The following is a 23,869-nucleotide window of genomic DNA, read 5'->3' on the forward strand; positions in this document are numbered from 1 at the left end:
TTTACGTGTGTCGGGTCTGTATGGGATTGTATGGCGAGCGCTATTGTGCTTTATATTATCTGTTGATGTGAGCTTTGCGTGTGTACCAGGCTTTATAGAGGAAATGTGATATATCCAGGGGCATTTAACTAAGCTTTGGCCTCGAAACTCATTTGAAACCGCCACGCCCACCTCAAAATTCTTATAGAAAACGAATAATATGGCTAAAAGCTCAGATCTCATTGTTGAGAACAGAAGGATTGGTTTGATCTCTCGCTCTCTACCATAATGACTCGTGTAACAGAAAGAGATGACGGAATTTTGACAGTTTCAAATCATTCAAACAAAATGACAGTGGTTTATTTATACACGCGGGTTGTCATTTTCTGCCGAAATACTATCATTTCCGTCGAAAATATTGCGTGTTAAAGTTGTTCGTGATAAAAATACAATATAAGCCAGTATAGTGTTAGCGAGTTACAAACATATTATATTCAACCTACCTACGTAAGTTCAAGTTTAAAGTGAATTAACAGTTTTAGGTTATTCGTTCGGTTTTTTGAACAATGCTTCATACTTGACATTATGTCTTCCTCCACAACGTATAAATGTTATTTATTATATCGATAAACTTATTCATGTTATTGATTAGTGTTATCCTGTATTATCTTATTGTTTTGGTGAAAGTAAAGATTTTTAAACATATGTAACCATGAGTTCATGAGGCTGAAAAATGTCGGAATTCTTCGTCATACTGTCGGGACAATCATGTTTTGGAAATTTTCTTCAGTGTTTTTGCAAATTTCTTGTCATTTTGGGTTTCTTCTTCTCAGATTTACAAGTTTCATCTCAAGGAAATGCACTGTAAAAGTTTATTTTCTTAGTCAGATGAACCTTGCCCTTGGAAAACATTTCGACATTTTTCTGCTTCAAGGACATTTTTATTTTTAAAATATTTTTTTTGGGCTAGTGAATGAATGGAGTAGGCCGAGAGCAATTATATTGTCTATGGTTGCATCTTACTTTTAGATGACCTTGAGTTTTTTCTATCTTGTCTACTGCTCTTTTCCGCACGGTAGGTACTGCTTGTATATCTGTGGTTAAGTACTGTATAATTCTGTTGTATACAAAAAGCCCGAAGATATCGATCTAGAGAGTGGTATATTTATGGATATATCTATGGAGTGTTTATTTATGTTTATGAGTGGTTCATTTATGGTTTATGGATAACCTAAAATAAATGAGTTGTGACAAGGTTGCGACTTCAAGTCAGAATACAGAAAACCTTGAATCAGTTAAACATAATTTTCAATAGTCAATGATGATCTCAGGAAAAATGAATCCAACATTCAGGTTGTCGCTGTCAGTTTTTAAACAACTAAAATCTCAAAGAGTGGAATCTGCAATAAACTCCGTTACTAATAACAGATGTTTTTGTAATGGGTTGCAGATAATTCAAAATAACAAAACAGATATACGAAAATTGGACTTATCCGATGAAATCGATTGGGAAAATGATTTACCAGATATGTACGAAGAAAAGAAATCCGTTTTATCAGAAACCCAAGAAGATTTTTCAGATTTTGCAAAATATTTGCCAGAAACCTTTAACTTCGCACCTTACGTTAACAAGTCGGAGACCCTCAGCAATTTGGTAAAGCTTGGGGTTGATTTACACAAGTTGGAAAAGAAATACGGTGTTCTAGAAACTATTTGTAAATTAGACTTCGAAAGAGACATAAAAGCACACTTGACTTTCTTGAGCGATTATGTGGAAACATCAAATCTGGGTTACTTTTTAACCAAAAATCCAATGATTTTTAAAGAACCACTTGATGATCTTGATACGAGAATAAATTATTTAGAGTCCAAGAATTTTACTACGCCCATGATACAGAGAATCATTTCTACAAATCCGTACTGGTTGAATTTCAAGTAAGATTGCTATACAAACCTTCTATTATATTTCTTTAAAGGTGTTTCCTACAAATTTTCCAATGTGTTAGCAGCGTCAAAGCACCGCCATCCTTGAAGCAGCAATGCACCGCTTGTGGAGCGCCGTAATCCTTAAAACCGGAATAGGCTAATAGACGTCATAATACTTTTTACAACTTAAAATAATCAAATTATACTTATGCAACATCTTCTGGTCTGTTACAATTTATGAAATGTATGTGTTATTTTTTTAATTCCAGAACAAAGAGCATTGATTATCGACTGGGACATTTCCAGAAAGAATTTAAACTTAAAGGCGCTGATGTTCGTGCCCTGGCAACAAAACAAGCCCGATTGATTACTTACAATGTGAAGCACATTGAAGCAAATACATTTGCACTCAGAGAAGAAATGGGTTTTGATGAGATACAGATGAGGCACTTGTTGTTAAATAAACCTCGCCTTTGGATGATGTGTAAGTGATGAAATTCCAATATGTAATATATATATATAATGATTTTAGCTGTGTTTGGTGACCAGATCTGAATATCTCCTTCCCTCCGCACTACCTTCAGCCTCACAACACCCCACTTGGGAATGCCATAGTCTCACTGGCTCCAGGCGGTCGTGTGGTGTGGACTAGTACTGGACGTTGAAGATAATTCCATCTAACGCCAACGCTGATATAGTTGGAGATTTCAACTGTTGAAGTAATGCCGACATTAGAAGTAACGCCAACGTTATTTCTAGTGTTTTATCACTGCCCGATAATGTTTTCTTTGCTCCGTATTCAGTGAAGCCTCTTTCTCTACCCTTTTTTTAAAATTATTTTATAGATATATCTACATACATTATTTGGTATTATGATGGTAAAAAAAATAGGTTCAAGTATTTCAACGCTTCTGATTTTTTACGCTGTCATTAACCAATTTATGTAATTATGTACCGTTCAAATTGTATCTTATCAGTGTATAAATGTTGTCCTATGTCCCTGCTGACAAACTGCATAAGTAGTTTAGCGGGTTTAAATGTGAATAAATAAAAAAATAAAAATTCTTAATAATATCATGTGCAGTGTTGAAAAATAAAATAAAAATATTTATGTAGGTACTTGAACATAATATTTTTCACCATATTTTTTAATGAAAAAATATACTCCTTTACTATTACGACTTGTAACATACTTAAAATTATTAACAAATGCCATTTTACATTAATAAACAATAATGATTATTAGTAAACTAAAAAAAAGATTGAATATACATGCCACAAGCCAGTAAAACCAAACCAAATGTTTAAGAGATTGACACATTATTAGCCAATAAAAATAATAAATAACCATTCCAATCGAGTTTGGGAATCCCTTCTGATGGTGTTTACCTCGGATACCTAATAATAATCTGTTATAACGTAGGAAGTTGAAACTGTTGTAGAATGCTGGGCCTGTTAAAAATATTAGTATTATAACAAAATAATGACGCCAAAATGGCTAACAGCTATAGTTTTGCTAGACGCTACGTATTGGCCATATTGGATAGAAAATCCAAAAAGTCGTCTAGTAGGAAGGTACATAACCAAAAGACCTTTCCAAATAATGCATAATATCATTCACAAAGTGTAAACTGTAACACCTTTTTTTATTTATTAGGCATTTGCAGAGCTAAAAATGATCACATAAAAACGGTACACATCCATTAGCCGGCGTTGATAATACATATTAGTGTTAATAAATTCATGGTAGCCGCTATAATATTTTCTTTGCCACCGATCGATTTGCTTGAAACTTAAAAAAACGTCTAGTAGGAAGGTACATAACCAGAAGACCTTTCCAAATAATGTTCACAAAGTATGTACAAACTGTTAACCCTTTTTTAGGTGCTAATACTGTTAAAAACAATAAGTACATAGCCAGTTGAATCGTCGACTGCATAGAATAATAATTTTTTTAATGATAAACTAATGTTTATAAGACAAGGTTTTTATTATTATTTATTTATGCACAGCACAAAGGATAACAAATTATTATAAGCAATAATTACTCACTTGAAATATTCATACAAATTGAAAAATATCTCCCAAGTAAAAATAAATGCCGCCGATGGGAATTGATGCAATATGACAACACTCTTCCCAATTACGTCTCTCTGTATACACTAGTCATAGGGTAAATATCAGAGAAATATCAGTCAGACTAGTAAATATCAGTCAGACTAGTAAATATCAGAGAAATCTTCCCGTCGGCGGCATTTATTTTTACTCAGGAGATATTTTCAATTTGTATGAATATTTCAAGTGACTAATTATTGCTTATAATAATTTGTTATCCTTTGTGCTATGCATAGAATAATATTCGCGCGTGGGTATTATATTACAACTGTTAATGCAAATCAGACGATTATCGAAATATGAAAATTTTCTGCTGTCAAACATAACCTTTACTAAAGTATATTATTTCTATTATGGTAACACAAATTAATATAATTTGATATATAGATGAGCATCTCTGGTGAAATCTAGAGAAAGGAGTTAAATAAAAAACATTTATGTATGGAATATGTATTGTTTTCGTTGTGATATTTTGACTCGCTTATTGAATGGAGCACTATCTTAAAATGTAATTAATCAATAAAAATTTGTAAAGACCGTAGCGGAAAATCAAGGGAAAAAAATCTCAAGCCGTATTATTTGTTGTATTCAAAATTATGTTTATTTTTCAGACCAACTATCCTTGCTCGGGAGATTCAACTATGTCCACAATACAATGAAAATACCACACGAATTGATTTGTGCAATTCCCGAAGTGTTAATGTGCCGGGAATTCAGAATAAAACAGCGGCACACATTTTTGGAAAAACTAGGACGGGCGCAATATGACAACACTCTCCCCAATTACGTCTCTCTATATACACTAGTCAGAGGAACGGATGCTGACTTTTGTACAAACGCAGCCAAGTGTCCTGTCTCTGATTTCAACTTGTATTTGAAATCTTTGTAAAACTGAAATAAACATTGTCATTGAATTGTTGATTTGAATTATTATTGCCCCTTGTTGTAATTCTTCTCGATGGCTTTCACGGAATGGTAGAGTAGGGTGTCCAGGATTCCTGCTGCGGTAAATACCCCACCAATGATAGCGCACACGCTTGTGGCAAAGTGGCCCAATGATCTGAAAAAAAAAGTAAAAGAGAGTTATGTATTGAACTTTGATCGGTTTAAACAAGGAAAACAGTTCCTCCTTCCCTTTTCTCATCTCGTATGTAGCACCAAAAATCAGAATGCACATAAATAACCGTATTGTGCGTTTGAAGACTTGGTAGACAGGCAAATGCTTTTAATGGAAGAGAAGTACAAATCCTAAAATTTGTAAAACAGCAAAATGTGTATCTAATATCTATGTAAATAAAAAAGTAAATGTTCGTTTGTTCAAAATCTTAAATCTCCAAAAGTTCTTCACTGATTGCCTTGATATTTCGACACAATGTTGCCTTCGAATGTGCGTGTGTTTTTATATTATATAGATGTCACCTGTGACAGGTAAAACATGCTTTTTTTGAAAAACTGCACCATCTGATGGGACATGAAAGCAACACGAGCTATTCTTTCTCTATCTGCACAGACAGATTGAGCCACAGCATCCCGTTGCGGGAAACAGCTAGTAAATAAATAAAAATTAAACAATAGATAATTGCAAAAAAAAAAAAACTTCGGTCCAGCAACGGAGAGTAATCAAGATTATTTGCTATTGTGGCCAGTTCCATCTCTACCCTAAGGACACGTGGGGTATAAGCTCAACCCCCGAACCGGGTGTTGTAAAAAGGTATGATTATTGATTATTTCCTCTGTTACTATCAAAAATTAAAATAAAGCATGAATGAGGACTGAAGTAAACTGAGCACAATTTTATTTGAGTAGACTTTTTGGAACGCTGAGCTGATGTGACCTAACACCTGTGTTGTGTGCTAATATAAAATTCACACAGGGCTCCTTGTGCGCCAATTTATTCTATTTTCTTTATAACCTACTAGTTTTTTTTGCATATTTGCAGAATAGCTACTTTTAGAGAAATGTTGTTCTCTCATGTTAAAAAATATATATTTTAAAGAAATGAAGTTCTATTATATTCTCCTAAGTATTTTTCATGTTAAAAAAAAGAAAACACACAACAAACCACACGAAGTGAGCATTCGGTGGGTGCGTTGAAGAATGACAGTAGTAACTTTGTTATTATTTTAAAATGGTTGCTGTGGTTTATTTATGAGTTGCTAATTAAATGAAAAGCAAGATCTCTTGGCTGATTGTTTATTTTGTTGCCAATCTAATAAGATTTATTTTAGTAAGCAATGATAATTTTTTATGAGCAAAATCCCATGAAAAGAAAGTATGTTTAGATTGTGCCTACCGGCTGCAGCGGAGTTCAACGGTTACAATTTTTTTGTGGCCGATAGGCACTTCCGACACAAAGAGTTGAAGGCGATCTTGCAGTTTTAATATTATAAATTGTTCTTAGTTAGTTACACTAAAAATATATATATTATTACATAACACTATTACTGTACAGAGAAAGGATATATAATATTTGGGTTAAGTGACACCAAAATATTAAATTAAATACTAATACAACGTAATACATTATATTGATCGATAATATACATACATCATGTTATTGAACTCACCTTTCACGTTCGGTGTATTTAACCATCAGGGGCGACAACTCGTAGCTGAAGAAGACTCCGGGCATCCCAGATTCCCCGCTGAACGCAGACACAGATTTGTGGTGTCTCGTCACAGAATATTGGTTTGTGTGTAAAACCGTGCCATCAAGTTTTACAAACATGGTAGGAACTATTTTAATATAATATTGGAACATCGTGGCACCTACAGATAAAATTAGAATAAATTATTCCTTACATTTTTTACAAGAATAACAACTGTGAATACTGTTGCATAACACATAATAAAATATGTAAATAATGATTATCGATAAATTAAATCAAGTTGAGAGGTTAAACGCTGATTTTCTTTATACTCAGGAATGTTATAAGTCGTCTGGATTCATGCCGGCCTTAAAAATCAACTAAAAAGGTATTTCTGTTGATTTTTAAGCTCGGCTTAAGAGATATTCAAGTAGTTGCTTTACGCTAGGAATTCCAATCCAGGACAGCCAATCCCACTAATAAAATTTCTGAGTGTACTGAAAAACCAGTTGTTAGTATTTAACCGCTTCTGTGCCAAGAGCGAGTTAACTCGCATTCTTGGCCTGCTGTGCACAGCTACACTTCTACCTACTGGCATTTAAAAGGTTAAGCTAGGGTTGAGTTATTTTTTTTAGCTTTGTTAAGCCCCCTTGAAGTGTTATTAAAAAAATAAATTATGACGGCATTAAAATAAGTAATATTCTTAACATTATTGGGTATTATTGCGTCCAGGGAAGGTGGGTAGCATTAAAAAAAAAGCCCATAACGATTGATGGAAAATGTTTTGCCGCTTCCCAGGCGATCACACAAATATATGTGGGAAAAAATTAATGAATTGACTAATTTAATTAAATGAATTATTTTTATAAGACATTAAAAATAGTATGAAACGCTGGCTTCGAGGGTTAATTTTTTTTTGTGATTATTGATATATAAATTTATAGTATTGTTACAAAACACTGATATGCTTACATTGCTTATATACATAAAATAAATGGATTTAAAAAAAGATTTTGTACAAAAAAATTAAAATCGTCTTTTTATCGAATTTGTTACTATTTTTCATCTCTCATTTATCATAATGCTAAGCGATAATAGCCCTACAAACCATTCACGTAGACGTCATACTAGCGTATCGAGAGCGAATAATTCAAGGTTATTTTTGTAACCAATAATGCGCATGTTCTATGGTGCACGTTTGACATTACAAAAAGTACTTTTTGACGTAACTTGGGTCGGCGAGATAGAATCTCAAATAAAACTTTATTAAAGCAGTTTGATTTCAAATAAAATATTTAATTCACATTTAAAATGCCGGTCCCCGGAGGCATGTACCAGAGCCAAGGCCCCAGTTGCTTTGACAAAATGAAAATGGGCTTTGTTATCGGCTTCGCTGTCGGAATGGCGAGCGGTGCACTTTTCGGAGGTTTCACAGCTCTACGGTGAGTTTTCTTTACCGGATTTAATAATCCCCACCAAAGCAATTAATTTACGCCTCAATTACCGTGCAACTTTAGTTATTATTGCTAATGCTATTATTTACGAGCATGTATGAAAACAATCATAATTATTGCACAAATCTCTATTATTACTATTGGTCATAGTTGCACAATAAATCAAAGTGTTTTCAGCAGCGCTTTCAAACTTTACTATCAAAAATGTGCCTTTACTATAAAAAGGTTAACAATTTACACATTTAAGTGAAGCTACATAAAGGTAATCTGTATATTTCCGGGGTTTAATGTTAGAAGTGCCTATGACAAATTTTGATAATTTGAGTTAGTTATCAGAAAGTACTCTAAAATGTCTCCCCTTGGGATGCTATATATAGATGCTGACATATCTAATGCTATGTATACATACACGAGCCGAACTGCCGAGCTGAACCTCAACTTATAGGAAAGGAACGAAGCAACCGCAAATGGCGCTATACGTCGCTTGCAGTTGCTTGGCTCCTTTCCCGTAATTCGTGTACCCGTTTTTAAACGTTTAATTTAATTTCAATAAGTCCATTTTATTTACATTCATATATTGTATCTTAATTTTTTTTATGTGGGCAGCACCCAGTGAGACCCACATTACCAAATAATGTTTTTAAAAAAATACTGTTAATGGTATTGATAAAAATAATGTAATCTTATGTCAAGAAATCAACAAACAATTGCTCTTCCTGAACAATTAATGTTTTTGCCATTTTTACCCCCAGGTACTTGAAAAAAATTGTTCTAGATAATTCTACTAAGAAAATATTTTTTTGTTTTGTCTGGAAATATGCTGTGGAACATAAAATTAATGGATTTTTTCTTTTGGATTTTAGTTACGGAGCGCGTGGAAGAGAGTTGGTACACTCCGTAGGGAAGACCATGATTCAGGGGGGAGGTACCTTTGGAACCTTTATGGCTATCGGAACCGGAGTTAGATGCTGACTTAAATATTCACCAAATTCGTTCATGTGTACATAACCTATATTTAAAATATTTTTAAGCTTTTTACGCAGTGTTTATCATTTGTTTCAATATTATTTGAGTATTTCACATTTTTATAAAATTTGTTGTTTCATTTAGTAGATATTATAGATAAGCAATGTTCTAATGATAAATAAAAGATTTTTGATGAATTATTATTTGCATACAATGGCGAGATTTCTCTATTTGTTTTTTACCTTGTATTTAGATGATATTACTATCTAAAGTTCTTAAAGATCTTATCAGTTCTTAACTCAAACAGCAAAAACTATCAATTCTCTCTTTTTTTAGAGTTTCGTAACTTTGAAATATGTTATTTACAGTAGAGCATAGATAATCTGTACCCAGGCTAATCAGAATGTCGCTGTCATCCAAGCTGCCAAATGACCCCTCTCCCTTAATACTGAGGCTGCTAACGCTATGTTTTTCTGTAGTTATGTAAGAGCTCTTGCACATGCGTCACATGGTGTTTTAGGTTATAAATATGGTTCCTACGCCAAAACGAAAACATAAAATTTTAACCGTAGTGCAAAAGTGTGCCATATTGGAAGCTTTTTCTTGGTAAATAAATATAACCCCTCAGACTAAAATATATTACTTTATGAATTAGGACGGGTTGTTTCACAGAATTTCAATGTTAATTTTCAAGTTTTGTGAAAGTCCTATTCAAGTTCTGCACTCTTGAAGTGAAATGACACTAAACTGCCCTATATAAATGCTACATTATTGTTATTATTATTCAATTTCTGTTATTACATCTTTATTGGCCAGTTGTTTCTCACAAATGAAACAATAACAGAACCTTCTCTTCCTAGATATTGCATTTCATACAGCTTGGCACTTTTAACTTTGCGGGTGGCAAAAGGAGGATATAATGAACAAATGGACTATTTATGAAATCTTGTATCCAAAATTTGTGCAATAGCGTTGTGCCCCATTGCATTAATCAAGCTGTAAGCCTTTTAGGTTTTCAAATTTCCGACGCAAATGGTGATAAATGAATTGATTTAACCCACCTTCAGTGGCGAGTCCCATTGTGGTATCCAGCGGGCTGTTAGCATCTAGAATCTTGGCACCGAATGAGAGATGCCTGATGACGTGGGTTGTATTAAAGGAGGAAGAGGAGTACGGCTGGACGTCGTGAACGTGCACGTGGTTGATGGAGAAGCTCTGTCCGGGCGCTACGTGGAAGCTGCCTCCAACCTACGAAAGCCAAAAAAAAAATTGACAAGAGCCAACCGGAGCTAGGGCTAGAGATAACTCATCTTCTTTGGTAAATTGTCCCCTTATTTCTGAGGATCATGATCCCCACTCCAATTCTGCCCTGGTTCAACAGGCTACTCTTCTCTCTACGGTTCTGTGCCACTTGGAGAGCCGCGGACACAAACATTCCGAACATCTGTGAACTGTGAATTGTGGCATCCCCATTTGGGAAATGTGAGGTTCAAGTGGGGGAGGGGAAGGAGATGGTTAAGAGAAAGGTTTGAAAGCAAGCTAACACCAATTCAACCGACCTTCAGCTGAAGAGCTTACCACTCTGCCGCAGACATGAACCTAAAAGGCCCTAGACGAATTAGTGTGATTTTGTATGAATATTTTGAATTAATGTTTTACATTCATTCTACTCTGGTAAAGAATGTCTGCTCTCTTTAATGAATACCTACTCGACACACTAGGCATAAGGACAGTTTAGCAAGTGAATACACCAATGATACCAACATTTTTAATGTAACTAATTTGAAGTTTAAAGCATACTTAACCGTTAAGAGTGCTATTCAGCGCTATTGCGCTGCAAGAGTTACTCATAAAAATAGCGACGGGGCGCTCAGGCATTGTGTTCTTTAGTGTGAGTTTTTTGGTCCCCAGGAGAGCATTTGTTAGATTTGAGTGCGGTGTATTGGGGTTGACGCGTGTCTTGATAACTGTATTTATTGTTTATCCTGTTAAAATAAGTACACCCTAAAGTGAATCAATATTTTTTACCATGTTGGATGTTAGTTCTATTGGGGACGATCTATAAAATGACAGTAACACTACGGACAACGAGACCTTTGTTCGACAAAATTTTTTACAAAAACATCTGACGATTTTTTTACTTTCTGGACCTGGAAGCGCTTCTTCTTCTGATGCAAAACCAACACCCCATTTCAATTTATTTTTCACCTCTTTATTTTTTTTAAATGCTCTCAAAGAAACCAATTGTTATTATGCTGCACAATTTTTGAATACAGGAAATTTAAAACCAAATTCACTAGCAAAAAAGCATTCATTGTCGACTGGAAATGGGGATTACAAGACAAGCCACCATCTTTTCTTATTGGAAATGGGGATTACAAGACAAGCCACCATCTTTTCTTATTGGAAATGGGGATTACAAGACAAGCCACCATCTTTTCTTATTGGAAAAGGGATTCCAACGAGATAGACCATTCAACCTCATATGGACTTTAGACTAAATGGACTTTGAATGGGAAAATACGATTGTAAGGCGATATAATTTAATTTATTTATGTTGTTGTAAATGTGTACTTATTTTATTAGAAGCATAAAATATCATTCTTTAATTGTTTAATTGCAAAAAGAATCATTAAACTTTGTCGATATTTGTCCAAGTTATTGCATTTTTATTTAATACCATTTATTTATCTAAAAACAAGCAATTTACATACATGCTTGCAAAATAAGCATGGCACGAAAACGTAACAATGTTTTTATGTCAAGATATTATTTCTGATAATTTCAGTTTATAATTATCGTTATTATAATTTTCTTTTAAACCAATGTAATGTAAGAAATTATTTTTTGTATCCATTGTTTATAACCTGTATGTACAAAAATGTAAACATTTCAATGTACCAAATATTTCAATAATCAAGGTTTATCATGCCTCTGTCCCACTATAGTGCACTCCAAAAGCATCAAATATCTTTGAATTAAAATTGATGATAATCTCCGATAGAACTCACATATTGACGTAATAAAAAAAAAACTTACCAAGTGCATATACTTCTTTAGAAACATTCGTAATATCTTCAGCATAAATGACATTAAAAAAGTGTACTACACTTTGTGTCAATCACTAATAGAGTATGCGATAACTAGTTGGGGGTCTGCCCTGCGCTCTCACACAGAGCGGCTCAACATAGCCCAAAAGGAGTACTAAAGACCAGTGGCGGCTCGTGACTTTTGGGTGTTTTAGAATGGTAATATTACAAAAAAAGCCATTATTGATGTTGTAGGTGAAAACGATTTTTTTTTTTTCTTTCGAAAATTCGTTTCTTTTTATGAAGATTTTCAGGAAATCCGTGCGGCGCACAGCCAAATCGAAATTTCCTGAAAATCTTCATATAAAAAATGTAATAATCAAAAAAAAATAATAAATAATTTTCAGCTACAACAACATCAATAATGCCATTTTTTGCAATATTAGAACTCTAGAACACCAAGTCACGAGCCGCCACTATTAAAGACAATTCTAACAGTTCCGGTTAGAACTCTCACAGAATAAATATTTAAAAACTTCCAAGACAAAAACTTTTTAAAAATTTTTTTATTAAAAAAAGAAACCACATATCTGAATGCTCCACTGCCATAAAAACTGAATTACAACTATACTGCATAAATACTCAACCAGAGCAAAAACCCAAAATATACTGGCTACTCCCAGTTTGAATACATCGTTTGGAAAGAGAAATATTAAATTCTAAAAATAAAGGAAATGAATATATTTAAAACAAAAGTAAAAAAATGTCTGAGAGAACAAAGTGATATTTAACTTAAAAAAAATTATGAAGACAATGTAAAGACAACATGATACTAAATACAAAAGTTTAAAAACTACAGGCTGTCTCAAAACAGGAAACCCTAGTGCGGATACTATGAAAAAATTTGAATTTATCCTTATATTATATATTATACCTACATCGTGTACAAACTTTGCAATAAAATTGAAACACAATAACAAATGTAAAAGCTCCATGGATGTAAAAATAAACATATAAAAAAAAAATTAAAAAAAACTACTAGCAAAAAGGACGATTGGAAAGATAACAAGACGTTATATGTAAGCCTTTGATGTTAGCGCTAACATATTCCTGGTGATAGAATTGACTGAAATAACATTAAGTTTCAGTAACGAATGTGTAGGATTGAACACAAGATTCTCGCATGTGAACCAGGCACTTTGACGATTCTGCCACTACTGGTATGTAGTTACATAATATGCACGAAAGCAAATAATCAAAGTCGCTATCTTACCCTGTTGACTTCCATAGAACCGTAAATTTGGCACCCTTCGAGGAATGCATTTGCCATCTTCTCTGTCCCGACATCCCCCTTGCACTGCTCAAAGGTATCTAGGTTGGGCAGGCTCCATCGCTTGGCTCTGTAGGCCTCCTTTACCTCTTCGCAAGTGTTACAGCACCTAAAATAAAATCCCAAACATGAATCTATGTGAATTCATGTTTCGAACCCCAATAGAAATAACGATATGTATAACATGAACCCCTGACTTAGCCACACCAATTTATGTTGTTTTGAGATGCGTATTTTGATACCCATCTCGGGTACTTTGCGGTTCCATTCATTAAATATTTTATAAAAAATAGTTCCTACTTACAGTACTTACCTACCCAGTACATCAATTTATTCTGATGTACAATAACCGAGCAGGTACCAATAATAATTATCACTTTGAATTTATTTGAAATTTGATGTTTTTTGTAATTTTTTTCTATAATTTAAACATTTTTAAAATTTTCATTTTTTATTTAAATTTTTTTTTGATATTGAATTTAAAAAAAAAACATACCATATATTTTAACATACACTCCTAATAAAGCTGATGCTTGTGCTTAGAAGTGAAGAACTTAAATATTACAATTACTTGTGAATATTATTGTATAAAATTATAAAATGATAATAGAAGACAAAAAACAAATGTATTTCATATTTTCTAATGGTTATATTATACATAAGAAGAGATAGGATATATATATATATTTTTAAGGCAATATATGAAAGTAATAAACAATGTAGATAATATGTATGTAACACGTAAGAAATGAGAAACCAAAACATAATATTTCTAAGAAAAAGTAAAAATTTTAAGTGTGCATTGTCCAGAGACCCCCTAGCACAAACACTGATAAAGATGTTATCACGTTAGTAACAACGGTTTCGTTCCCGAGCATGACTGCAGATCGTTAACAAACAAACAGTACATGTCGACTAAATTAAGGATACTCAGTCGACATGAACTGTTGTTTTTGTAATTGCCCTACTTTACGAAACAACCTATATTTAAATGAGGGCTTGCTGTTGAGATCTTTCAAATAAAAACCAAATGCCAGTAATCGGACTATTAATTACTGTTTTAAAGCTATGGTGAGTGAGACATCATTATTTGGTGAATTGTACAGAAATGTTTCTCAGCATATTTATTTTGAGTATGAATATGCGATTGCGGATAATTAACCTTTACGTACCTGAAGGAAAAAATCACGGGTCCCAAGATATCACGGAGCGATGGTGTCGTTTAATATTCCTTTTGCTCTTTCCAGTAACACACAGATATCAGTTACTACCTACCGTTTTAACTGGACATTGCCCATCTTCGCCTAGCAATCAATCATTAAGTCAAGATAGTTTTCTGGGATTACCTAAATTATAGAGTATCCTATGTAAAAAAAAACTATTAGATGTCGAACGAAACCCTCGTTTGGGGGATGTGTAATACCCCCTCCGTTGCGGGAAGGTTAAATAGTCCAACTCACCCACTCGCAGCACCATAGCAGCTTCCACATTTTATTTCAGTTGTTTCATTTTTAGCCTTCTGTAAAATTGAAACACCACAATAAATTAGAATATAATTTTTGAAAATTAAATAGAAGTGTGCTGGCAAGAGCTAAATGCCAAATCGATAACAATTTTCAATGAAACTGAAATAGAGGTTTACTTTGGTAGTTGTTGAAGTAGAGACTATGTCTTCTTTCTTTGGTTCCTCTATCGGTTGGCCCTCCAAGTCCAGTCTTCTTTTATAAATGTTATGCTCTATTTGTAAATGCTGCTCCCCGGATGTATCCATTGCATCCAAAACCAAATCTAAAATAATCGAAAAATTAAGCACTTGATTCATACATAATATGTTCACAAATCATAGAATCAATTTAATTTGTATCTGGGTTAGTTTGTGAAACTATAAAAAGATTTTTAAATTTGTGTCTAAACATGGGAAGCAGAAATATGTTTTGGAAGAAGTCGTCCGCATGAGGGCATTTTGTAATGGTGTAAACATCAACAACATCATTACAGCTATAATTCTTGGATTCTATTTCCCATTTCTTCTGGTCTAATATTAATGATATAACAGCTAATGGGATTTTGCAATGAATCAATAACTTATGTTAATTAAATAATAATATAATTCAATACAATACAGAAAACCATTGAACCTTGAAATGTTGCGCTCTTATTGAAACACCCTACACTATGTATTTTTGAATTAGTTTAATTTTGTACCCTGATGATGATTGAGTTACGTAAAACCTGTTGGTCTTAATGAATTAAATAAATTCGTGGTTACATACAAAGCTATTAGTGAAAAAAAAATAGCTTGCGACCAAGACTCAAACTTGAAAAGTAAAAAGATTAGGTTGCAACGAAGACTCAAACTAGAAAAGAAAAAAGATTAGCTTGCGACCAAGACTCAAACTAGAAAAGAAAAAAGATTTGCTTGCAATTTAGACTAAAAACTAGAAAAAAAAATTAGGTTAAGACCGAGATTCAAACTACAAACCTTCAGCATCTGTTAGTTGTTCTTCTGAAACCTTTTTTCTGAAGTTCTTACTGCCAGTAATATAGTTATTGTGGCTACTGCAAGTTGATTCGGCTGATCAAGCAGGCCGGCCCTACACAAGTGCAATTGGAGCAGTCCGCTCCGGGCACCGAATTGCCAAGGTGCCATGGCGCTGATAATACCTAACAGTCTTAACACATCTCTCTTGAGATTATTTTTCATAAAAACGGCGCTACACAAAAATAGAAATCATCCGAATATTATTGATTACAATGATCACCTACCTAGGCGTGTACGGGTTTTGACAAGGGGCGCCAGAAATTTACTCGCGTCAGGCACCATTTGGCTCAGGGCCGGCTCTGCGACCAAGTAAAAACGAGACACTCGAACTGAGGAACCGCACAAAGTCGCCCTGGTCGCCTGTCATGGGCGACCTGTCAAATTCAAAAGTATCAAAGTACTCCCTCGTCTTCAGCACGGCCGCAGAATTTTTTTGGAGTAAACACAGTTGCTGCACCATGCAAGTTTAATTGGGACATTATAGGTTTTGTCGGGACAGAGGTACTGAGGGTTCCATTATGGTGACAGTCCCGATATTTCAGAACGGATGGCAGCCCAACAACATACTGCCATATATAATACCGCGCGCCGTAAATCTTTCAAATGCTGGTTCACTACCAAAATTCTGAAGATGGCAACGCTTTTGGTGTAAAATTATTTCAGGTTATATTGACCAAGACTGACGGTACCTGTAAAGGAACTTAATACATAATTAATAGTAGGTATAAAACATTGCTTACAGTCGCATGATATGGTTGGAATAACTATGTCTAGGTTAATTTTTAACTTTGGGCCCCGAGAAGTGTCGACAAATAGTTCTTCTAGTACGTTAGGTGCCATGTAGGTACTCAGCTCTGAGAGGAACAAAATTACTATGATGCATGCGCTTGCAATTGTAACTGAAAAATTTAAACAAAATTAAACACGTCGTAAAGCACTCCTTATCTCGTTTTGTATTGTAATCAATATTAGGTATTGAAGTAAAATTAACGCTTTGGTTACTTGCGGCTCCAGAGAATGTTTTTATTTTGCAATCGTCCGCTGTTTTCGGATAGGCGTCAAACCGACGTAGTTTATTTATTATGTCGCTCATTTTCTCAAAATATTTGAGCACAAATTCAATTATTTTAACTGACGTTTGACACATGAAACGTCAACGTAGTCAACAGAAGTGTTGCCATCTTACAAAACACGTTGCGATGAAGTATTAGGTACTTCATTTTTTTTTATGAATGCTTAATATTTTTTGGTGACCAGATCTGAATAGCCAGGTACTTCTCCACCTTCCTCTGCTACATCTCCTTCCTCTCCCCACTACCTTCAACCTCACAAAATACCCGGATTGAGGATGCCATGGTCTAACTGGGTCAAGACGGTGGGGAGAAGTTGGGGCTCTTGAACGGTTTCACATAAAAAATAAATTAAGTCCAAAAAGACTGGAGACTTGAAAATGAACCTCGCTGTGACAGATATCTCATTGTTTTTTATAATTTAGTTTTTTTAATAAAATTTTTGATCAGGGTAAAGTTGTCGAATTCCGCTGCACGATTGTCATGCAAAATTTAAAAAATAACGCTTGGTTCAACTTAATTACAGATGCATTAAAGTTCCATTTTTTCTCAATCGCGTTCTGAGTTTATTTTGGAAATAGGCTTAAATTTTTTAAATAACCCTAACAACCTATTTTGTGCATGTATTTCCATCTCCCCGACTTATTGTTTGTTTCCAATAGTAATTAAGTTGAAATCAAATAAAGTTATTTATAAATACTTAAATCCTACTTAAAAACTTTAGCGAATTGTTTATCCGAATTTCGTAAATGATTTCGATACTCTTCAGCATCTTTTAGTATTGTAATATTATCTCTCTCAAAATAGTATAAGATGCGCCTAATTAATTCTTCTATTCCTACTTCATTTTAATTATTCGCCATTAATAAATAATAAATTGATCTTGGAATAAAATCCTGAAATTGTGAATAATATTCCACAGAATAAAATAAATTTAGGTAGGTACCCAAATTTAGTATCTAGTTAAGGTAGGTACCCAATGACAGCGTTACGTCCTGCATCAAATTATTTAAAAATGGAATTAAATTAACGTCTTGTGGAACATAAAATTTTCCGGCATTCTGCGGATTTTATTTACAAATTTTTTTTCGTGTCTATAAATAATTGTTTCATGATGAAAATCATGAATTATATAAAAGAGTGTCGTTATGAATGGATATCAATGGTGAGCGCCGGTTTAATGACGCATATTTATCAAGTAGGTTTATCCGGGCAGCGTAACGGAGAGCCTCCAAAACCAAATGCGCCTTCTTTGCTATTCTGTTTTGCTCTTTGCATTCTGATTGCAAATTTTAACTGGTGGCCTGTGTCACTCCGAAAACGTCCGAAGATTCCGGTGATTATGTGCAAAGTAAATAATACCATTGCCAATATTTTCTATTATGTAATCCACTTAAGAAAACCTACTAGGAAAAACTTACGTTAGATTATCAACAATTTTCAATTTGGAAGGCCATTGGGAGAACCATTGATTGGATAGCCGACACCCCTGCCGTCGTTAGCTACGTTTGGTGACTTAGCAGAGGTGCTAGGGTTCATAGGGTGTGGTTTGTCGGGGTCTTGGCGGTGGATGTGTCTGCCCAACTACTGTGTGGCGGGTCGGATTCGGAGAGACTGGTTGAGGGAGACCTTTTTACCTCTCCAGCTGGATTCTCTCTCGATCCATCGCCTTGCACCGCAGTGGGAGGGATGGATTCATACGTCCGTAACTCCTGGACATATTGACCCCCACATTCCTACCCACCCCTCATACTTTTTTCCTTCCCAGAACTTTATCTCCTTCTTTTCACTAAAAAACCTCCTCACAGCATCCCCAAAAATGACATAGGCTCTGAGGGATTTTTATTTTCCTCAGGGCCTCCTGTGTGGAGCTAATGTAAAAAAATATACAAACACATTATCTGGTAAGACGGTACAATAAAAAAAAACATCATTATGAATAAAAAAACCGTGTAAGTTATAACGAAAATAGAATCAGCTGGTGTACAGTGATAATGGCAATCGGGAACAATATTGATTTGTGATCTTTGACAGGTAATGTTTACCTAAGGCCGCGTCTCTGGCGACAATATTACCACACACATTTAACCAAATGTTTGTGCAAACATGAAACATTGGGGAAATGTCACAATGTTTTTGTTTTCCATGTGCAATGGAATCCAAAAAAACGTTGTGACCCCAACCTCAATGCTTTAGTATTTGTCCGATGTTTTGGAAACATTTGGTCGCTGGAAATCCGACTTTAGCCACAAGGCAAAGTTGAATACGTAGGTTCATAGATGGCTCTAATTAAAATATTGAAACAAAAAACATCTTTGCATACGTTTTAAAATAAAGATGGACAATAATTGTTTGCCAGCGGGTGTACGTTAACCTTAAGGTTAAACGCAACGCTCATTGTATTCTACGTGTTCACAGATGGCGTTAATTAATTAATTTTGTTTAAATACGCTTTTGCAAGGTATTGCTTTACAATATTAAGACAAATCATTTGTTTGCGCCCGTATATACGCAATATGAATATGAATCAATAGTTTTGTTCGTTTAAAGACTTAATTCTTTCGAGAAAGGCACACAAATACAATATTTTACCGATGATTCAATCCAATATTGTATTTGTATGCCTTTCTCGATAGAATTGAGTTTTTATATGGACAAAACTATTTATTCATATTCATATTGCGTATATGAGGGCGCAAACAAATAATTTGTCTTAATACTGTAAAGCAATACCTTGCAAAAGCGTATTTAAACAAAATTAATTAATTAACGCCATCTGTGAACACGTAGAATACAACGAGCGTGTAGTAATGCAAAATCATGTGCTTTTGGTTTGAAAATTTGGCTAGAAATGTTTCAGATGCTTTAATTAAATACTGCGAGTAGAATACATTTTGAACTTTGAAATAATCGAGTATTTCATAGATAAGTCTTTTTCTAAGCCCAGAATACAATAATGTATAAGGCCTATGAAAACTGCTTTAAAGTTCAAAATCTCCTACTTACGAAAACATTTTCGGTTATGATTTTATTGTATAATGTGGCAAATTAAGTTATTTATAAAATGATCGGAAAAAACTTAAATATTTGTGCCCGAACATCCACAAAATAAAATAAAAGGCACTTTTTGGCCATGTTTTTTTCTTGCATAAATCAAAACAGGCGGATGGTGTTAAGCGGGAATTTAAACCTTATCGCCATCCACGTAAGGGGTGTTATTGATAGCAGCTCGATTTAAAACATTACACGACGTAGTGCATCGCCTTAAGGGTAATCATTAAACTATTCATAAACTGCTCGTTCATAGGTGGCGCTAATTTAAATATTTTAAGGAAAAACACTTTTTTCTTTACAATATAACCCCCTAACCCCCCTGCCTTTGACTCTACCATTTTGCATTTCGTCTGTCTGAGATTTGTTTGTTACGTTCCGGTTCAAGATGATGCCCGTTTTAATACTTCAGTTAAGGTTAAACGCAACGCTCGTTGTATTCTACGTGTTCACAGATGGCGTTAATTAATTAATTTTGTTTAAATACGCTTTTGCAAGGTATTGCTTTACAGTATTAAGACAAATTATTTGTTTGCGCCCTCATATACGCAATATGAATATGAATAAATAAAAGTTCCTAGCGATGTCCGAACTACACGCAGAGTTTTCAAAATCTGATGTATCCTCTTGTTTTGAAGGTCAAATGTGCAAAATTTCATCAATTTCGGAATAAAACTGTAGATTTGTATAAAACTCAAATCCACGCCACATAAACTTTTCTTCATATGAATAGAAAAGATAATCATTTTACTATATGTAATCTTATAATAAGGATTAACCCCATAAGTGCATATATCCATACATAGAGCTATACAATTAGAGGCGTGTTGCGTACTAATATATCGTTGAAACTATTAGTACGCGGTAAGCGGTGTGCGTAGATGGCATTTGGCAGTTTTAATTAGAGCGTTGGAGGTCATTCTGGAGGAGGCCCACCACTTCCCCGCCCTGTTTTAGGTACTGATGGTACCCCTTCAGAGCTCTCGCAAGGATGCTAATTTTTTTTGATATAACGAGTCTACATTTAAAATTTCAAAACAAGACCTCCAAAATGTCCATGCATACAATGTTATTCGCAGTATGCAAGTGCTGCGTATTAGTAACTTGTTAGTAAGATCTATTCTATTTTGTTAGTTTAAACAAATCATATGTACAAAGTTTCAACCAATCAAATAATAATTCAAAGCCACCTGCAACATTGGTAAAGTGTGCGCCTCTTTGTGTGGTGGGGGGATGTCGTCGCCCGCTCACAGGCAGACCTAGGGAGAGAAAACAGGGCATTTGATAGGTTTCACGGGGACCAGGTTCCGCGCCCTTGAGCCAGGAAACCGGTTGTGCCTCGACGAAAAGTGTGAGTTGGGGTTGGGAAAAATCTCGAAGACCATGAGGAGAAAGCGTCGGAGTACCTGGAGGCAGGGCGGAAGGTCACCAATCGACGTTCAGCCCATCCTCAGTCCAGTTCCTGTCCCCAGGGGAGGCGCAGCGGGCAGACGACGACACTAGTCCCTCATCGTGATATGGTCATCCAAGATGTGTATACACGGACGAGGTCTTATGCCACCCCAGAGTTGGGGTAAACTGGGACAGAACAAAAAGAAAACAGTTCAGTACTGCTACCAGCAAGCACGTCACTCTGTGAAACATAGAAACAGAAAAAGAAAATAATGAAAATTGCAAAGAAATTTATAATAATCCGGTTTTGTACATATCGACCTAGAAGAGAGATGGATCAATAAAGCATAGGAACAATAACTATATACATGAGAAAATTTACAACATCCAATAAAATACTACGCAAATATATACAGGAAGATTAAAACAATAACTATACAGGGTGTATCGGCACGTACCCGACAAACTTTAACCAGCTATTCCTTAGCACATTTGGAGTAAAAAATGTTATGGGCACTTTGCTGTCCGGTAACATTTTTTTTTAATAATGCTGCTCGAGATCTCTGGAGGTTTATTTGTCCCATGGAGAAAAGGGTATGATTAGTTACCATAGTCCGTCATACGCACTTGTGCGTTTACAGCTTCTAACTGGGCCGGGCATTGTCTGTCGCCAGTCGCGTGGTTTGATGGCTTCTTGAAGCGGCTGCATGTAGCACAGACAGGTGCCTTAGCCTTGTTAGGGCAGGCGTCATACTCATGTCTGGTAGCTGCACAGTGTCTGCAAATAATTATTTCTTGGGTGCATACCTTGGAAATATGTCCATATAAGTGGCATTTAAAACATCTGGTAGCACCTATGAAGTCTCTTACTCTACAGGCATTCCAGCCCAGGAAGCAGTGACCGTTGTCGATCAAGATTTTCCTAGCTTGCGGATGGCACGTGATTATCATGTTCATCGAGGAGCCTTCCCTCTTTCCGAAGAGCGATACCCTTCTCACGGTGCGCGGGTGATCTTCTTTAGAAAGGATTTCCTTGTCCGCTAAGTTGTTCATGACAATCTCTTCAAATAGGGCTGCGTCCGAAGTTGCATCTCCTCTAGGGACTTCGTATAGAACTATTTTAGGTAATCTGCCTAATGGGGCAATCATTTTTATCCCCTGTGCTGTGAGTTTTCCTCCGCCTTTTTAATGTTGTCCAGGCCTCCAGATGTTGTTGTCTGTAGAGCAAGGCCTGCTCCTTTAATTTTTCTGGTACGGACCACCTGAAAACCATCCTTTTTTGGGTCGAGAATTTCAACCAGGGTCTTTTGTATCTGTTCAGATGTCTTTCCTTCGGCATTGGTTGGATAAAATAACACAGTTGGTTGTTTGAGGGGCGTGGGCCGTTCAAAACCGTTGAGTATGATATTATTGGACGCAGGAGCTCCCGCGGCCACGCTGACGTAGCTTCTCCTCTCTGGTGAAATGACTGTCGGCTGTGCTACGAGTTTATCCATTTTCTCACTCATTCGTTGTTGAGCTGCTAGAAGTTATTCGATTGTCGCGCCTCTTGTTTTTACTTTTGTTAGCTCAATAGCCTTGGTCGTGAGATCAATCATAAGAGTGTCTACTAGGATGGTTATTTCATTCTTTTCAGTTTTTTTCAGCTTGTTGTTGCCATCATTGATTATTTTCAAGATCCTCATTAGCCTTTCCATGGAGGGGATTATCCTTTCTTGATCACTATTAGGTGAATCATTTATGCGTTGTCCTTTTCGGTTCTCTTGATTAGGCGAGTTCTCTATGGATATGATGGTTGGATTGGGCTGTGCTTCATATTGTGCGACATGAATTTTTCCTTTGTCTTCATTATCCTTAAGTTTACTTTTTTTTGATTTTGATTTTTTATTTTTCTTCTTGACAAAATCCATATATTGTTTGATATTCTGGATAGATATTCCTTCAGAAGAGGGTCCCGGTTGAGAAAGCACAGCGACATGCTCTTCGCCTTTATCCCTATTATCATATGTCTTATTTTGTTCAGCAATAAAGTCCATCAGTTGCTTTATGCTCAACTCATTTTCTTCGTCGCTCGAAGTATCACTGGCCGAAGACATGATTAATCCGAAGCCGCCACGATTTCACTAAGTACCGAAATTGCAAAAGGGGTAAAATATTCACTATCAAGCGGAGTTCGCGGCAGTCAACCCGGGCAAGCCGTGAAAGAGTCGGGCCTGCCGAGATTGACGTCTGAGTAATATTATAGATATGTGTGATGAGTGATCTGGATTTGAATTATCAAATTTATTAATTATGAATTATTATAAAGCCTCGATAGGTACGAAATACCACGTGACGATAACCAAGATGGCGGACTTATGCCCTCCACATTAGCGATCACACAATATGAATTTAAGACTGTCTTTCTGGAAACTTCTAGAGAACTCT

General features: G+C 35.2%; 3 protein-coding genes across 4 annotated transcripts; 2 read left to right on the forward strand and 1 right to left on the reverse strand.

Annotated features, from left to right (window-relative positions):
* The first annotated feature begins 1,181 nt into the window (after positions 1-1,181).
* mTerf3 (mitochondrial transcription termination factor 3) lies at positions 1,182-4,934 on the forward strand. 2 transcript variants are annotated; one of them, XM_089651676.1, is made up of 4 exons: positions 1,197-1,332; positions 1,430-1,914; positions 2,175-2,389; positions 4,632-4,934. In XM_089651676.1, the coding sequence occupies exons 2-4, from the start codon at positions 1,508-1,510 to the stop codon at positions 4,907-4,909; spliced, it is 900 nt and encodes a 299-aa protein (XP_089507802.1). In that variant the 5' UTR covers positions 1,197-1,332; positions 1,430-1,507; the 3' UTR covers positions 4,910-4,934. The 2 variants fall into 2 exon arrangements, with proteins under 2 accessions (XP_089507801.1, XP_089507802.1); XM_089651675.1 differs by having other exon boundaries at positions 1,182-1,914.
* An 8-nt stretch (positions 4,935-4,942) lies between these two features.
* Positions 4,943-17,085, reverse strand: LOC149424538 (endoplasmic reticulum-Golgi intermediate compartment protein 3). Its single transcript, XM_089651674.1, has 8 exons — positions 16,932-17,085; positions 16,670-16,828; positions 15,030-15,175; positions 14,848-14,906; positions 13,331-13,496; positions 10,090-10,276; positions 6,588-6,789; positions 4,943-5,080 (listed from the first exon to the last, which is right to left on the reverse strand). The coding sequence occupies exons 1-8, from the start codon at positions 17,074-17,076 to the stop codon at positions 4,951-4,953; spliced, it is 1,194 nt and encodes a 397-aa protein (XP_089507800.1). The 5' UTR covers positions 17,077-17,085; the 3' UTR covers positions 4,943-4,950.
* On the forward strand, positions 7,791-9,225 carry LOC149424539 (reactive oxygen species modulator 1). The gene is made up of 2 exons (XM_089651677.1): positions 7,791-8,050; positions 8,926-9,225. Exons 1-2 carry the CDS (start codon positions 7,920-7,922, stop codon positions 9,032-9,034), a joined length of 240 nt encoding a protein of 79 aa, XP_089507803.1. The 5' UTR covers positions 7,791-7,919; the 3' UTR covers positions 9,035-9,225.
* Positions 17,086-23,869: the final 6,784 nt, after the last annotated feature.

This window comes from Hesperophylax consimilis, chromosome 4, assembly GCF_061612785.1.
Source record: "Hesperophylax consimilis isolate HC1 chromosome 4, BYU_Hcon_1.0, whole genome shotgun sequence".
Lineage (NCBI taxonomy): Eukaryota > Metazoa > Arthropoda > Insecta > Trichoptera > Limnephilidae > Hesperophylax > Hesperophylax consimilis.

Excerpts from the sequence above, each read along its gene's own strand:
- mTerf3 (XM_089651675.1), top strand. The coding sequence starts at position 1,298 with ATGATGATCTCAGGAAAAATGAATCCAACATTCAGGTTGTCGCTGTCA. Across the intron at positions 1,915-2,174 it reads CCGTACTGGTTGAATTTCAA|AACAAAGAGCATTGATTATC; the intron begins GTAAGATTGCTA and ends TTTTAATTCCAG. Across the intron at positions 2,390-4,631 it reads ACCTCGCCTTTGGATGATGT|ACCAACTATCCTTGCTCGGG; the intron begins GTAAGTGATGAA and ends TTTATTTTTCAG.
- LOC149424539 (XM_089651677.1), top strand. The coding sequence starts at position 7,920 with ATGCCGGTCCCCGGAGGCATGTACCAGAGCCAAGGCCCCAGTTGCTTT. Across the intron at positions 8,051-8,925 it reads GGAGGTTTCACAGCTCTACG|TTACGGAGCGCGTGGAAGAG; the intron begins GTGAGTTTTCTT and ends TTTGGATTTTAG.
- LOC149424538 (XM_089651674.1), bottom strand. The coding sequence starts at position 17,076 with ATGTGTCAAACGTCAGTTAAAATAATTGAATTTGTGCTCAAATATTTT. Across the intron at positions 15,176-16,669 it reads TCCAACCATATCATGCGACT|ATTTGGTTTTGGATGCAATG; the intron begins GTAAGCAATGTT and ends CGATTATTTTAG. Across the intron at positions 5,081-6,587 it reads AAATACACCGAACGTGAAAG|ATCATTGGGCCACTTTGCCA; the intron begins GTGAGTTCAATA and ends TTTTTTTTTCAG.